Here is a 19,035-nt window from a genome sequence, read left to right on the forward strand (position 1 = left end):
ATTTCTCCAGTAAGGATTAAAATTCTGATAACCTCGCCGTCCCCGACTAGGATAACTTGGATACCGATTACCGTTTGTCCAATTATGTTGACTTCGACCATTCATACTCCCAGAGGTCAACGATGAATAACTTAAGAAATCTGTTTGGCTACTACTGTCCACTCGGTTATTAGATTTAACAGCTCTAAGTTGTCTAACATTAAATCTACGATTATTAACAGGTAACTTAACATGAGGGAACGTTTCTTTTGGGTGTCCTGACAGAGCAGCTACCTTACTCATTAGTTCGTCTACATCTGTGCATAAGTGCGCCGCAAGTAACCGAGATTCTTCAGATGGGAGGCAATTTATTACAAGATCAATAATCTCGGCGGAATTAGGTATTTCCGTTATGCTGTAATAACACTCGACAAGATACCAGGTAAAATCTAATAGAGTAGGAAACTTAGACTTATCGTATCTCATCGCATGTAATGCCCGTTTTTGCGCACGTTCAATTCTATCATTACAATACTGACCCTTAAATAACCTCACGAAATCTGCGTACGTGTGGATTTCGTGTGCAACTGAACGATACCACGCTTCGGCCGATCCAGTAAGACATTTCTCTGCTATTAACAACGCATGACTATTTGATAACTGATATAAATCCATACATCTTTGTAACTTTCGCAAAAATTGTCGAGGGGCACCAGGACTGATGTCTCCCGAGTAAATAGGAAAACTATTTAAATCTTTCATCTTTAATCCAGATTGGAAAAAAGTTCCAATAGGCCTAGTTGTTGCTTGGGTTATGGGTTGATTTATTATTTTCAAAGATGGATTCTCGCCTGCAGTTAAAACTGGATGCCCTCCACAAGGAGGTTTAACCACTGGATTTTGTTTTAAATTAGGCATCACATTTGGCCTAAGGTTACCCAACTCAACGTTGGAGGCTCTATCAATAAAAGTGAAATCCATGGGTTTTTCATACTGTGTCCCATTACCGAGGTCACCCCCATTATAAGGCCAGTTAGCAGAAATGTCTTGTAAATTAGGATTTCGATTCTCAACACTCGGCTTTAGTGTTACAGGAGGGGTTGGATTTACAAATTCCACATTCGCTGATGAATTACTAAACACTCCTACCGCATCAACGCCCTTTTCGGCAGCTTTTGTTTCCATATGGTCAAAAGTTTTTAAATGCAAACTCTTACATGGAGATTCTACATTAGCAGTCCCTATTTTGTATAATTCATTGACTCTAATTTCTAACTTTTCCATTCTCTCATTTACACAAGCAACTTCCCCTTTAGTCACTAATTCAGACAACTTATTGTGAATTTCCCTTTGCTCTGCACGTAACTGCTCTAAGCCATTGCAACTTTCAGTTAACCTTTTCTGCGTTATTTGAACTTCTGATTGACATTGATTTACCTGTGGCGTAAGAACATGTACATTTCGATTTTGATTTTCAACTACTACCTTAAGAGTATCTACCTCAGATGTTAAATTCTCAACAATTACTTTACAATTAGCTACATCTGAGTCAGTTTTCTCAATATGTTCATTAAGTTCATCCGCCACTAACTTTAATTCCCTTTTGGCTTCTACTTGAACCTTATCAATTCGTACTACTAAATTATTAATCGAAGCCGAGAGATTTTCTCTAGTTTCGGCCAAATCCCGCTTCAAATCATTACTACTTTCATTTATATCCCTTTGTATCCCTTCTCTCATATCTAACATCATTTGTTGCATCATTTCTCTAAAAGCTTGTAATGACACGGCCTCACTCGACACCTCTCGTATAGGGGTGGAGGTGGCACGGGGGACACCCGCAGGTATCTCCTCATCATTCTCATTATTTACTTTGACTTCCTTAGCCTTCTCATCGTTAGTTAGCACCGACGCTAACATGGACGTTTTACATTTATCACAATACCATGGAGTTACATTCTGCATCTTACTGTCTGTTTCCGAAGTCTCCGGAAGACCGAGACACCTGTAATGATGCCAGTAATTACATCGGTCACATCTAACAGCATACTTATTGGCTGACTCATCAGAATCATTTCCACAACATCCGTACTCATCTTTAGTTTTCGTTACACTACCGAGACTATCTCCCGTATTATCCATACTTTTTCTTTACATCAATATCCACAAAATATAAAAATTAGTCTTAATAGCAAGAAAATTATTCTACTTTCTCTTATGTTATACAATGTCTCTCTCTGTCTTCCTTCGGGCTTTAGGCACCATAGTTGCAGCAATTACCATTTTTAACTAATTATACCTTAACTCTAACATTCAAACCAAAAGATAGCATGGTCTCCAATGAGACAAGTCCTAAGTCAACGGTCGCAAATCTGTAACCTATAATTCTCTATATAGATATATATTTACATTGTACTATCTATCTATTATTACTAAAATAAACAAAAACTTTTCGCCTTATGAAAAAGAACCAAAGGGTAGCCCGGGTGCTTTGATGAGACAAGAACCTGTTTCTTTCAGTAATTTGAGGATGTATAATTATAAGTTAAAAGTTTTGTCTTTGTTTTAGTAATAATAGATAGATAGTACAATGTAAATATATATCTATATAGAGAATTATAGGTTACAGATTGTCCTGTCACGGTCGCCAATCTGTAACCATATAATACTCTATATAGATATATATTTATATTGTACTATCTATCTATTATTACTAAAACAAAGACAAAGCTTTTAACTTATAATTATACATCCTCAAATTACTGAAAGAAACAGGTTCTTGTCTCATCAAGACACCCGGGCCATCCTTTGGTTCTCTTTCCACAAGGCGAAAAGTTTTTGTTTATATTCAGTAAGCGTACTATATCAATTAATACTACTATTACATAGTGAAAATTGAAATAAAATATAGTAAATATAGAAGAGGATACATTTATTTCTCCATGGAGTAAAAGAAAAAAAAACAAAAATCAAATTGTCAAGACAAATTAATGGATAAACATATTAGAATATAAAAGGAAAAAAATTACAATTAGTTGCGGAAAGACTTCCCCATCAACTTCATAAAACAGTAATATTCGTGGAATGACATTAATATTGCTTTGACAAAACATTCTATCATTAAGTCCTTCAAGAGAGAACAAAAGAAAAAAAATACTTGTTTAAAGCTTTAGATTGACTTATTCAAAGGAGTATGAATATATCATGAAACTTTCAATAATAAAAAGAATGTCTATCTACATATATATTATATATTGGAATCACCATTCTTGAGGCCAATGTAATCTCACATTTCAGGAGGCAAAGAAGGATCCATTAAAAAAAAATGAAGGTAATTTTTCAAATGTCTTTAAACGATATATAACTAAATCACTATCATTTCAAGTTCTTGATTAACAAGTTGTGGATTTATAGTGGGTAAAGTTTTCTTTTACTAAGTTTCCATTTCCTAACATGGAAAAAGTTTTTTTTTTTAAAAAAAATCACTGATGGACCATAGATATGTCACACTACGTGGATAATCATCGTTTGTTATAGCCGTCTTTAATATCAGGTAAGGAATGAAAAGAAAAACTGTTCAATACGTCGTTTCTCCGATAACGTCACTTCACTATAGCTTTTCCATGCAATTAACTTTCAGATGGTACTATTCCTTTTAAAATTTTCCTAGGTAATCAATAAAATATATATATATAAGCTGGATCATATTTCCTCTCCACTATTTGCCAAGAAGGATTGATGAATAACGATTTTATCAAAAAGACTGTAATTTAGGTTATAAACTGGAGACTGGGAATGTCCACGACAGAATAACTGGATGTCCTTACGATGATGGTTTTTGTTTTCTACAATGGCGTCTCGATCTATTAGAACTGGGATAATACTGACTTTTAACTTAAATAGCGGGCGGTACAAGCGGCATCGTTCTTTCCGAAAAACCTATATAATGTTCAAGATGATCTTCCAAACACTACAGTTTAAGTTCGACGAAAGATTATATTTCAACTCCCCAACCAGTGGCTAAACTGTCTGTTCAATTTTGTAAACAAAAGAGAGAAAAGCGTCGATGGAACACTATTGATCAGCTGCATCTCTATCACTTGGCGTTATAGATAATTATTTACACACGCACGAGGGGTCTTACAAAGTTCTACTACAATTACAACATTAACTTCGTAATACATTAGTATGGCATTAGAATGCAGGGGATAGTCTCGTTAATGTACGGGTCTATTTAAGAAAACTCTCCGGCTTCGAATAATATACATTTTATCAACATCATATTACCTCCGTCGACTATCTATTTTTTTATTAACATATTTCTGTATCGTTACAAACATTCTTGCATCTATTCATCGCACTACAATATTTAACATTACGTTATTTCATACAGCGTTACACATAAACGCGAAGATTAATTCTCATCTTTCATATATCAATAAATCTAGAAGCCATTTAAAATCTAAATCACAAAACCCGCATAATTACGACAGCAGCGTTTACTCAACTAACGCATGGCATTTCGAAATTCCACCTGCAATGGCTCAATTACCACAAACATAAATTACGACCCACTTTAAATTTCAATCATAATAATTCGTACGACTGTGTTTATATATTTCTTTTTTTTCATGAAGTTCTCAAAATATGCAGCAGAATCAACAGTTCTGAGCTTTTACAAGATTTACGTAACTACCTTTAATATTTCTACCGGAGAAGCGCCAACGAAAAAACTAATTAATTTGTTACATAGTTTTCAAAATTCGTGTTAAATACAGTATTATTATTATTTCTAGAATATCAGAGTAGCAGTTTAAGATCAACATCAGACTTAAAGTATCATCGATGAGAGAATTTCAAAGTTTATCAGAGTAAAGCTTTACTGTTTAACATCAATTTTGGATAATATCACGAGACATTAATATTCAAAATCACGACACTTTTCAGCCATCGAGGGACATCAAAATAAAAGGGATTTAGAGAAAAAAAGATTTTGAGGAACTATAATCCTCTATGACGTATCTGAGTTCGAAACCCACTCTACGCAAAACATTTAGTTACACAGCATCAACTGTGATCTAGGGTCATACCTTCAAGAAATCCAACTAACGATGAAAAACATTTTTAAAGGAAATAAAAGTAATCATATTTTAAAACAGACGAAATACCAATGGTCATCCCACAAGTTTGATAAGTCTAATTGCAAAACGTCATTTAGCCTAGCAATAATCAGCGTAACCAGAACATATAGTCAATAGCTCAGGAACGAAGGAAAGGAAAGAAAAAAACATTAAATTTGAGCAATTCAAAATCAACGTTTGCGCTGTCGACAACTTCTCACACTTGAGTAAACTTTAATTTCGAGTATACTAAATAAAAGGAGGGCGGAGTATTAACTCATAAATAGTTATGTCCACTATGCCATGAAACTACATAGTAAATAACATTTACAAGCAATGGTTTATTCCATTCCATACTAGTAATATTGGTAGTCTTATCGAGGTTATTCTTTAAAGTTTTAAAATGCAATAATATATTTCTAAATATGCTACTATCCCAACTTAAGATCGACTGAAACAAAACACTCTCACCTTAACCGATTATCAAAGGTAAATTAGTCTAACCATTCCTAAGCAGTCAATGTCCATTTTCTAAAATATTTAATTTCCTTATAAACACCAAATTATAAAAAAAAAATCCTCTGGGCAACCGGCTTATGAAAAATGTTGGCAAAATAATCAAGATTATTTAATAAATTCTATGACATATCCTTTACTTACATTTAGATATCGTCGGGAATCGAAGTAGAATGCAATAACTACCTGAAACTAATCAAAAGTGTATCGGTAACCTTTAGTTAGCTAAAGCATATTGCTCTCCTTCCGAAATTCTAAAGTAATAGCATAACATGTGCCACTACGCCAACATACAAAATCTTGAATGACATAGGTACTGACGAGAATCGAACCGAATACATCTAGGACAAACTTTCTTACGTTTAACTATAGAACTGACTACTATAATTTATCCAAACCTTTGAATTTGCTACCAGACGAAAAACATCTTTGGTAAAATAGGGGAAGTGCAGGGAAGCTAAACCGAGCATTGAACCTATGGCTCCCCATTCGGAGCACCTCTCCTATTAATCTGATTGTTACTACATAACCCTAGATTACCTTTTAGCATAAGTAATTGAATGGATTATTCTTGGCTATTAGCTTCACTCACACTACCGTATGCAATAATCAAAATAACGATCTCAAATTAATATCCAAACTATTCTAAAATACGATAATAATAATAATTTTGAACTGTACAACTCAATTGTACCTTAAGACTAATCACTTTTAGGGCGAATATGGTACTACATAAGGTTTTTTTTTTCAAATGCAACTAATTTCACAGTATATTTCGATTTTGACAGAACAATATCTATTGAATTCGTATTAAATGAGAAGGTTAACTATTCCATTTACAAATGAACTAAACTTATAAAACAAATGTGTACGAAATTGTTGGATTATTGTGCTAGTATCGTCGAGCAAAACATATAGTATTAAATTTCTATATAAAGTAACCATTCCAGAAAATAATAACTGACAAACTTAGATATCCTCTACTCGCCTGCCCTAGCTCGCTGTACACTGTGGCCTCGGGAGGCTCCGGTAATTTAAAAAAAACAGAATTCGTGAGCTTCCACCACTCATATATCAGAATACAGTAATTTTTGTAAAATGATACAGCAGCTTAAAAATAGTGATTATCAAACTTCATACTAGAAAGATTTCGTGGTTAAACATCGATTCTAATTTTCTATTTCGAGTCAGATATATACATATACTTCTTGATATATATATATATATATATATATATATATATATATATATATATATATATATATATATATATATATATATGTTTCTATTAGCCTAGTTAGGAATAAATCCCTGTTACAGAGGTAACCAGAAAAAGTACAAGAGATCCTGATGTGCTTTAGAACTATTATTGTAAACATTCCTTTTTTTTTTAATTCGACACTGTAATTGTACTAGGTGATAAATATAGTTATTATAAATATAGCTGATAAATATTGAGACAGAGCACTTTACTGAAAACTGCGTGTAACTATTGCGTTATACGGCACGAGAACAATCTCAAAACAACGCTGTCGCGTCTGGTGAGCATTGAAGGCCTGCATAACCCTAAATTCAACAATGGAATTATGCACGTACTGAACATTCGCCGAACAAAATAACAGGCACAGTGAATAGCATATTTATTACTAACAGAAACGTCGTGCTTTATTTACTTATCCTCAGAGTTTACTATGCAAATATTAAACAATATTGGCCACATGACTAAATCTCAAATTATTTATCCTTTCCACAATCCAATTTTGCCACACAGTATTACAGTTATTCTTCATCGGTATCACTTATATCAAGCAAGTTAACAATAAACATGGCGGAATAAACAAAACATAAATTTTAAACATCAAGTAATTTAAATTTCTCTATGTCCTACTTTTCATATCGAGGTAATTGCTGTCATATACAATGATAATTACTACAACTATGGTGCTAACCAGGAGAGGAAGAAGAGAGAGAGATTCGGAAATTAACCACTCATTATCATAATAAATTCTGTTACATACCAAAATAAAGAATTATGGTTGACCCCTTTTTGTCTTCCTTTCACTTTCAAACGCCAATATCACAACTTAAATTTCCGGTAGGCCTAATTGTTGAATAGTTGGGAGTCAACTTGAAGTTTCTCTCTCTCCGTTATAACTTACCGCTTAGGTTGGGGAGGATATCATACATTTTCTATTATTCTTTCCCTAGATTTCGAACAAAACCTAGGGAAGCTAAATTACAAGATCTTATTTTCTTCAACCGCCACCATTAATACACACTCCCCTCTCGCGTTCTTTTTTTGAGCGAGAAGAAAAAGAAGAAGACTACTAATTGGTCTATACTAAGCGTGATTTAGCTCACAGCTCTGATTGGCCACAATCATAATATTCACGGAAAATCTGGCGAAGAAAATAAACACAATTCTCCTCTTCCTTTCCGAAAGCACCGAAATGCAGTATTTCACCTCTATATTATGACAAGACACTAACTCGACTAATTATTGTTTTTATCAATTACTAATAGCGAAATACGTTTAATAAAATTTATCAACAGAAATAATATTTTAGTATAATAAAATAAGTTTCTAGACTTACTAACGTAATTTAAAATATCCTAAATGGAACGAAATCATTGATGGGTTCGTTACAACACGCACTTCCACATGGAACTATGTTTCAGTGAGAGTAGCCGTCTATTGATAGTGAGAGTTTGATGCAGTATATGCGGCATCTAACGGCTGTGACAAAGCAGTGATTAGCCTTTTGGAGCCTGGCGGGAAATTGAACAACAGGATTAACATGGGCCATTATTTTTTTGGATTACCGTCGCATAACGACGAGTAATGGAGTATGTTTCCCAGTGAGCAGAGGATCCACAAAATCAGGAAGTTTAAAAAACTACTGATACTAAGCACCAGCAACCTAATTTTGGTGGTGCTATTTTCCCACAGCTATTTGTGTAAAGCATATTAAATTTATGTCTACTCAGAACTGAACAATCAATTATTACTTTCTAGGTCTGACTTGACTAATGGTTCGAGCAATGCGTAAGTAATTTTTTTTTAAATATCTCCTGAGCCGCTTAACACATTGCTTTAGCCGTGTTTTGTCTGAAGACAAATCAGCTTTTTTTGTTGTGAAATCATCTGTACAGTGCTCATTATGCAGCTTCATGCTTTAAATGTCTAGGTAGTCGTAATTTTGCGTACAATACGAGGCTGCTGGAAAAGTTTCTGCCAGCGGCGGATCCAGGGAGAAGCGATCGGTGCGATCGGCCCCCTCCCCCAGAATAGGAAATTTTATTTTATATATAAATAAAACCCATTCCAGAGTTTGGAGGTTTTGGAAGTAGCTCTAAGTAGCAGTATTACAACCCACGTCCCTTCCCCCGAAGTCTATTCCTGCTCCGCCCCTGGTTTCTGCCTTGTAATAGTGGCCTTGTTGGTACGAGAATGTCAGCCGGTGACGGTGGAGCAAGTGTAATATAATTCTTTCTCAATAACTACATCGTATGAAACTGTATGCACGTGCAAAGAGAGTTAAAATGTCTCCATACAAAGGTAAGACAAATTAACACTACTCCCGACGCAGTGGCCTACCTCGTGACAGATTTTGACTCACGCACTCTCCTTCCATCCTAACCCGCCATCTCTAGTGATTGTACAACAGGGCAGAACTCTGTGTAACCACTTACTCATCACTTCATTAACAAATGTTTCCGAGTTTTATTTTCTGAATAATACTTCACAACATATGTTTCTGCATCAAAATAAAATTTTTAGAAGGATAAACTTCTTGCGACTCACCAAGAAACGACTTAAGACTCACCAATGGGTCGCAACCCACACTTTCAGAAACACTGCACTAGGGGATTTCTCCTTCAATCGCACGACATTGGCTACAGTCCATGAAGGACAACGACATGCCAGATGATCCACATTCAACTGGATTATAAACGTAAGCACATCAAAGTAAATGGAAGCTACATGAGTAATGATACAGCAGCCAGTTTGGTGGTATGTAGGAATTGTTTCGATCATATTGATACGACCCGCTCGGGAGAGTAATACTCCCGGAAGTACGTTTTTCCGCGCGCTACTCTAGCCAGCTGTTTTACGCGCTATCCTAGCCAGTTGTTATAAGTTGGTCACAAAATTTATATCATGAAGTACAAGGGGAACAAAACGAGCCCTATATCATGGAGTACAAGGGCATAAGTACTACAACTACTTATCTGCACAAAAGTAAATAAATCACTTTTTTAAGTATTATTTTCATATTTTAATTTAATAAGTGTTATAAAAATGTAAAAAAAAAAAAAAAAAAAAACTTTCCTCGGGCCGGGTTTGAACTCACGCCAAAAGAGACTTTTATTACTAGCATATAGCGCTAGCCCACTCGGCCACCAAGGCCGACAGCAACAAGCGTTTGATTTCTGCTATTTTAATGCAACGTGGCAAGAATTGGATAACGCCAACCAATCAGAACTGTATTCCTCGTTTCTACTTCCGGGAGCATTACTCTCCCGAGCTAGTCCTATATTGATTAGTTAATCGTCTGTTTTACTGTTTTTCATTATCTGTTCCGTTCTCGATTTGAGGATGAGTTGGAATTACTCTATCACTTCCATTTTACTCTGCAGCACATCAACTCATCAGCACAATCTATTTGTTTTTCTAGATTGGGATTCACTGCCACTTAACTTACACACAATGCCAAAATATCTTAATCATCCCTCGAATCGAACTTAACGTACGCTCATGTCCAAAATTATTGTCACATGTCTATAAATATGTTATTGTAGGAATATAATTTGATAACGAATACGCCCGGTATTTCTTATAATGTTAGTATGTGTGTAATCGGCAAAGGCATGTATGTGGCAAATTTCATGTCAAAAGAGCAGTAAATAATCACAATAAAACGAAAATACAATTTTCTTGTCCATTTAGCAACATTTTATTTTACTCATTATAATTTTCGTATTTATAATTCTTTTCTTATGAAATTTACCACAAATATACATTTCCCGCTTGTACACACATAGGGATGCGCACGAGACAAAATTTGCGGCTGTCTCGTCTCGAAAATGTCCTGTAAAAGTGATGTCTCGACTCGAAAAATGTATTATTTCTCTATTGGAAGAGCCGTGTCTCGACTCGAATTTTCTCAGGAAAATTCTGTCTCGTCTCGTGCGCATCCCTATACACATAGTATCAGTATTAAATGTGTCCTGCAAAATCATTATCAAATTATATTCTTACAAGAAGACAGTTATAGATATGCGACAATAATTTTGGACATGAGTGTACATTGAACTAAAAGCACGCTATAACCATTCAGTTAGTAGAGCACGTGGATGACATTTAGTATCTCCACCAAATCCATCGATGGTTCCGGAGTCTAACCTAACCTAACCAGAGTTTTTACCAAGTGATCTGGGGGAGAAATTAAATAATACCCAAGCACGTGACACCACTGTTCTGTTTAACACTATGATGGGAAAACACTTTCACATGGCATAATACTCACAGTACACATTGACACATTTGATTTCAGCAAACGCTTAACCCTTTTAAATTCTATTATATATTTTTATGCGTTAAGGTACACTGTAAATAATCGTGTTATTTCAACGACATGCGTTAAGGTACACTGTAAAAAATCGTGTTATTTCAACGACATGCATATGTGTTAACACGATTGTGTTAAAATATAACACAAACAGGTGGTTAGAACAACTCACTCTTCATTTGGAGTTGTGTGTCAAATGCCGGTAGTTGAAATGACACACAGCCTGTATGTTAAATTAACACAAGTGTAGAATTTTCGGTGTTGTTTACTGCGTGATTGCCAAATGTGTTGGGCATCTAATTATAAAGGCTTATGAATTGAAGCTAGAGACAAACACAGTAGAAAGAAATACTTAAACAAATCCAGGTATACGCAAAAATTCACAATGCAAACCACGCGATGTGTTTTAAATTGTTTTACATAATGTTTCTGAAGAAACCCTAACAGCACAAGATATGCTAGGCATGTGCCAGTTAAGTGTTCTAAATTCATGTTCCACATTTGATGCATTTATTGCTTCTTTTTCTAAGCGATTGTGTACTAGAAACAACAAACGCATCAACTTTATTAGATGGCAATTGTCGCCGATCATTTGAAAGTGAATATGGAAGAACTATAAAATAAAGTAAATACAGTCGTCGTTTTGTTATAAAATTAGGTCTACATGGCGAGCAAATTTTATCTTATCCCGAACGGTTATCGTCGAATATACGCGGCTTAAAGGAGCACTCTGATTAGCCAAATTCAAAAGACCTCAACAATTTATCACTCTACAAGCGGCGTTTTCTTCATCGCCTCCCTGGCCAAGTCGGAAGAGCACGCGGCTAGTAATTGAAGGTTGGTGGTTCGTGCCCCCCCGCCACTGGAGTACATTTTTTTTTTTACTTGTTTAAAGTGTTTTCTTAGACTCAGCATAATGTAAACGCATTACGCATATAGGTGATTTAACATATTTTGGGGGAGTAATTTTGTGGTTCATCAACGCTTACGGCACGGCTCAACACCGGTTGTGTGTTAAAGACGTAACACACCCCCTGTGTTAAACGCCAATACCGCGGGGTATGTGTTGAACTAACACCGCATAGTGGTAGTCACGCTGGAACTATTGCCCTGTGTTAAAATTGAGTTGAATTAACAACGATTTTTTACTGTGTAGTATATCATTCCATTTTAAAAGTACCAATAATGCTTTTTAGAGCCTGTCTATTCCACCTGTGCTCTCGGAAAATATGCGAACGTGAATGATCTCAGCTGTGTTGCCAATTTGTCATTCAGTCGATTGGTCTTGACGAGTGAAGATCGTAAGCTACTTAGAGTAGCTAACAAGACAGCCCATCGAAGTCTGTGAAATAATTCATTGTGGCAACACTTTTGCATCCAACAATTGAAAGATGTCTACCGCAGCAACTAATCCCTCCTCTTTCGAGCGAAGTACGGGAAAAGACACATCGACAGCAGCACCAGAAGAGGCACAGTTGAAATAGAAAGGCTCTAGATCCTTTTTTTTTGTTTTGTTTTTGTTTTTGTTTGTTTTTTTTCAAGCATGGACGTGTTGTAGAACACATCACGTATGGTTTCACGTCTCGCTGCATCGAGACAGGGGCTGATGACGTCATAACTTTAAAAAATCATTTTCTGTTAGGCCTATTTTTATTATTTTTTGGCGGGCTTATTTTTGCAAATAGAAGATTGACATTTTGCACACACATTCAGTGCATCCCTTAGTATTTTTCAGATTTCTGCGTTAACACAGGAGAGGTCCAGAGGGGCAAAAAGGAGAAAAAAAATATTTTTCACAAAAAACTTTTTTCGCGATTTTCCCTCCTTAGATACATGATAGAAACAGTGAATGGTACCGTTTGCAAGGATCTTCTATTCTGAAGAGAATGATGTACGAACCATGATAGCAGGATAAATAGGGATGATGCTGTAGCTGCTTGACTGAAAGTCTATAATTTACTTTAAAAAAATAATAATAATAATAATAATAATTCAAAAGAGTTAAAGGAGCAATATGTATAAAATAAAAATTTTGTTCGGGATTTTGCACCCAGCTACACTTTTGAATCACACGTTTCTTGTGTCTGAAATCAATAGCTAGATTTTTTGGAGAGCATATAATTCAGAGTTAAACAATATCAGTTATTCTGTATTACAATGCTATTCTACAGTTAACAAAATCTGTAATATTATTTGTTTTTCTTTCAGTTTGCCGTGTGGAATCCATGTAGGACGTTCGAATATCAAACAAGTAGCAGAGAAGCGTCGAGTAGAAATTGAGCGATTTCTTCAGTCCCTGTTCCAAATGGCCGATGAAATTGCACATTCTGACATAGTGTACACGTTCTTCCATCCACTGCTACGAGACCAACAGGAAGCCAATATTCATGCCAAGAAAGTAAAAGGTTTGTTGTTCTTTAGTGTTATGTTTTCAACCTCTAAAAGTTGTGTTGTTAAGAAAACCTAAAAAGTCAGAGAATTTTCGTTTTAGTTAGGAAGTCTGAACGTATCCTAATTTTTTAAGAATTTCAGATTAAAGTTTTACTTAGATCTTAGCAAATTTACAGTAGGATTTGTCTTAAGAGGGATTCATAGTATTTCAAATTTTGCATGAGCCAGAAATATACAGTATTAAGTTGAAATGTGAATTCGCTACTAAGTCAGTAGAAGCTAACATTGGAGGATATATTTTTCTTTTGTAATAATAATAATAATAATAATAATAATATCCTCGACATATTTACGTATTATTATTATTATTATTATTATTATTATTATTATTATTATTATTATTATTATTATTATTATTATTATTAACGTACCACTGGCGTGACATTAACAGAAAAATTGGTTACTTACCAATAAATGCTCCCGTGGGAAAACTAAACACTCTCCACCACACGTTTCGGAACAAGCTAGTTTCGTCCTCAGTGGTAGGGTAACAAAAATAAAAAACGGATGAGAGAAAAATGGTGAAGAAAAAGTAATACTGTACATACCACCAATAAATATAACATAAAGGGTGGATGTCAAAATACCATGAACAGAGCACAGTGCGAAAGAATGAGCTGAGTTGAAGAATGCGCGATGGTTATGTTACGTCACTATTGCCAGACCCAAAAAATACATGAAAGGTAGATAACCAGACTTTATCAATGTTGCCAATATCCAGATTTAAAGCCGGTTTATATGTATTTATGAATAAAAAATGATTCTTTAATCTCCCGTTGTTTCTTTGTTTTTTGTTGAACCCACCACATTAACCTAGTCCATTGTGCGCCTGAGCCGCTCCAACGCCATCTGTTAGGGACCGGTTGAACTACATCCAGTATAGCGATGACACGTGATAAGTATGTTATCTTCCCCTCTCTCTGTAACAGGCGTATCAGTCACGTCTTTTATTTACGTGATTCCCCACCTTGCCTCACGACGCTAGATGGGCGCCGAAAATTAGGATGCAGCACCCGGGAATCGAACCCTAGACCACCCAGACGTGATACAACACTGTAACCACTAGACTACGGCTCTAGTGCTAGCCAGCGTTCTCCAAATTGTTTAACACCGTTTGATGATAGATGTTTGGGTCATTCACGATCTTATGATTGCCTAGAAGCCGCTCTTCCTTGGCTTTTGCCAAATATCATCCACGTTTTCTGTGATTGGTCGCCCACTGCGAGGAGGATCTTGGATATCGAAATTTTCGCAACGAAAGCGAGTGAACGATCTCTCGGCTGTTGCTTTTCATAACATATATTTTCTATTAACAACACACATTTCTTCACGGGCCCGCGTAGCATTTGCACATTTATTAAAATAAAATTGTAAAATGTAGCACAATTTTGCGGAAAGTTGCACAATTTTGCACAACGAAATACCTTATAACAATTCCATTTTTTTTCCAACTGTCAGTTGTTAAATGGCATTAGACCTGCCCGCTGCAACTTATATACCCTGAGATTTGAGATGCTAACGCTGTCTCGTGCGCAGAAGGCTCGGTACTTTTTAGACTACCTGATTTAATTGAAGAATGGGGACATGGCTCAGTAGTAGAGTGCTCAATTCCGGTGTAATGGGTCCGTAGTTCGATCGCAGGCCATGTGAGTTTGATGTAAACCGTATATGCTCATCATCATTATTATTGGCATTATTCAGCCATTATTGGCAGGTTACTTGCAGCACCTTAGAAGTTTCCATGCTCCACGCTCTTCAGGCAACCTCTTCTTCTTTACGTACGATTTTTCTGTTTTGGTATCGTCCACCAATTGCAGCCTCGTTTGTCTCCTGATATAAAAATAAAGGACCATTTCATTTCTTATTTACATTTGAAGAAATACGTACCATACATTATTTTACATTTTTATATGTTGAAAAGTATTTCTTGTTTGGAAAGTCATATATAGTTAGTGGACATTGAAACTGAAACATTTGCGCCAATAGCATAGAATGTTCACGGGACTCACAACTGCCATGGCCCGCTCAATTGCCGGATCTCAACATTATTGACCGTGTACGGAGGTTGTTAGAGTATCGAGTGAAAAAATGCTTCCCTCTACCACGTGCACATGCTGAACTTGTTACTGTGCTTCAAGAGGAATGGCTGAAAATCTCTCTGCAAATGGTGTTGGTGAAGGACCTCTTTCAATCCTTACCAAGTCATGTTGCTGCTGTACTGACCGTCAAAGGCACCCCAACACTTTATTAAATACGGACTATGGCTTTCTACCCAGGTGTTTCAGTTTCAATATCCACTACCTGTATATATTTTCACTTTTAATTAAACTCTATTATTATTCTAAATTTTTGTGCTGATCAAAATTCAACAGCGAGGTTTTGCACTGCGCAGACATTTCTTGGAGGCGATTAATCGTATCACGCATGGTATTTCTGCAGTATAATGTAAGAACAACATGTAGTTTTTGTTCACTTTGTTAGATTACAGCTGATACTTTAGACCAGGCCCGAAACCAGCCACAGAAGTTTGGGGGGAGGCAGGGCAAGTCATTAAAAATTCTCTTACAAATATGTATATATATATATATATATATATATATATATATATATATATTGTATTAATGATTTTGTATTGAGGTTTGAAGGAGCCACGAAAAGTTTAGGGGGACAGGCCCCCCTCTAGTTGCGGGCCTGCTTTAGACTCGGATACTGTCTGCATCGTGAGTAAATAGTAGAAATTGTTCTTAACTTATGTGAATGAGTTTAGACACACACACATCGGAGTCACATGTTTAATATACAATATTTCAATTCTGTTGTGTACAATTTTTATCTGTGTACTTAACATGAAACAAAAGATAGTATTTATATTATAGCTAAAAGAACTGGAAATTATTAGTAACTGGATGTGTGTGCTGATTCATCATATATGCTCACTACTAGTTGATCAATATATATATATATATATATATATATATATATATATATATAGGTAGGTAGATAGATAGATAGATATAGATATAGATATAGATATTGTCCGTGCTACTTGCGTACTTAAGGCTAATACGAAGATTAATGTAATGTTGATACTAACCCATTAGATGGAACTTAAATGTTTCGGTGATTTCATTTGTGGCAACACCGTAATAATTAAAGATCGGAAGTTATGGTAAAATAAAACACCAAAAATGGCAGGCAAAATGGCAAAATAAATTTCCAAAATTGCTCTAAAAAATGGCAAAATAAATTCCAAAAATGGCACTTTATATGGCAGAAAAGAGCATATTCGTTTTACTTTTAAGACTTCGTCTTAGTTAAAAATCCGTTGATCTCTAATAACTACGGAGATTATTAAAATTAATATCAAAATAATGATGAATAAAATAATCATTGCAAGTATCACTAATTTATTTCATGACATGGTTGGCAAAAATCTTTTTTTTTGTTTGTTTGTTTTGTTTGTTTAAATCAGGGTTTTTTGGTTTAAATAATTTGCTCTATGTATTTATTTTACATATGGGCAGAAATAGGTTTGTTTCGCCTTGGTGTTATTATGCAACAACGGGGTTATGCTGAAAGGGGTCACATAAGCTTAAAGCAGAATCCAAACCGCTTCTCGGCCTACATCCGAGTTCTCCATTTGGGCTCGAAACCGGGACTAATTGGCTACAAATGCGATGAGTCCGCCGACTCACTCACGAAGGACTCCTGGTAAAAATACGCTGTACTGATCTTTACATACTTGTTAATATAATTGTCAAGAGTCATTTCAGAAGGACTAAAAGATAAACAGTTGCATAAATGAAATCATTATACAGAATTATATATAAATAGGGAAACTCCTGCTTTAGCTATTGGGAAAATCTTGTTATTACTTTAAATGCAAAGCATTTCCGTTATTGCTTGGCATGTAAAATTTTATGGCCGTCGTATCATAATCAGTACGCTAAAACTGAGGTATTAAATTACAAATTTTGTATGTAGATATCATTCAATTAAATTAAAACTGGAAGCCCAATTCAGGCTACTGTTGGCTACATAGGCAGTCGATAAATTTTGCCAATTTCTTTCTACATATTTAAACAATCTTGGCTTCTTTATAAAACAACAGGCATTCAGGTAAGCAGAAATATACAATTTGGTTTCGTTTCTCATATTTAGGCTTAACATCCTTATGTAATACCTTGGTTATTAAGGAGAAGATTTTCACTTAAAGTGACATCCAAACCGCTACTTGGTTTACACTTGGAAAAAAAGGTTGTGGTTCGACAGAGAATTGAACATGGGACGCCTTGATTAAAAAGTGAAAAGGAGATAAAACTAATGCAGATGGTTTGATATGTGGAAACGTCACCATGAAGTTCATACGATTTAAAGCTTTTTTTGTTTGTTTGTTTGTTTTGTTTTGTTTTAACCTTTTTGAAAAAAAAAAACAGCTGGTTTAAACCAGCCAACCCTGTTTCATGATCTTGGAATTATTAGAAAACAGGAGACATCAATTTTTAAAAAATATTACTTAGTACACAAATATATTGCAGTTCTTGTAGCACAGGAAAAGCTTCACAGAAATAAGCTTATTTGTGCGTCTATGAAAAAGAAAGTCTAACAAATGAGCAGAGATAAGCCTACTTTGGCTCTCGGGAAAGAAATCCTGCTACACAGCACATAGTTCACTTCTTGTTGCATCAAATAACAAGAAGTTTTTAATTTTCCAGCGTAAGATTATGTCGCCTGTCTGTTAAGATTCGTTTGAGACGCGAAAACGATCTTACAACATCTACTAATGTGAAAGGAGCTTTTACCATCCAAAACTTTGACACAATGAAAGAGGAACAGTAACTCACAGAACAGCACCAAGAAACAATTCCTTTAACTAAAGAGAACATTTGTCATCACATCATCTGCTGCCTTCTATTCTTATCAGGAATTTGTGGGACTCAGTTGGCCAATAATACGATGATTCTGCGTTCCAGCTAGAAACCTTTAATTTCTTATTTCATGAGTGACAATGCATTCCGCTCTATCAGCTAATAACATGACATGCATTTCCCATCGCAAGGAACAATTTAAAAAAAATAAATAAAAGCAGTCAGGAAATGGCAAATATGGCAGTTAATTTAAAAAATGGCATTTATCAAAGAGTTTTTTTTAATGGCAAAATATGGCATTTTGCCATAATTTCCGCTCTTTAATAATAATAATTTAGTATCAATGACTTGAGATCTTCTAACTTTTTATTTGCAGGGAGTACAGGTCATGTTAGATTCATAGGCAAGTATTCCGATAGCTGCTAATAAAGCTGCTACTTTAGTATTCCTCAATTTTCGAAGCCTCACAAATTTGCTCCAATCTTTCGACGCCCGTCTCAATATCAAAAGACCCAAAATGTGTTTCTG

At 35.3% G+C, this 19,035-nt stretch overlaps 1 protein-coding gene across 3 annotated transcripts in view; it reads left to right on the top strand.

Annotated features, from left to right (window-relative positions):
* Pi3K68D (phosphatidylinositol-4-phosphate 3-kinase catalytic subunit Pi3K68D) overlaps nt 1-19,035 on the top strand; it is a 408,362-nt gene that overhangs the window by 373,955 nt on the left and 15,372 nt on the right. For all 3 annotated transcript variants that reach the window (XM_081737759.1, XM_081737760.1, XM_081737761.1), the window contains exon 24: nt 13,397-13,593. In XM_081737759.1, the coding sequence (XP_081593885.1) occupies nt 13,397-13,593 (197 nt within the window). The remainder of the gene's footprint in view (nt 1-13,396; nt 13,594-19,035) is intronic.

Source organism: Thermobia domestica, chromosome 14, assembly GCF_964235325.1.
Source record: "Thermobia domestica chromosome 14, izTheDome1.hap1.1, whole genome shotgun sequence".
Lineage (NCBI taxonomy): Eukaryota > Metazoa > Arthropoda > Insecta > Zygentoma > Lepismatidae > Thermobia > Thermobia domestica.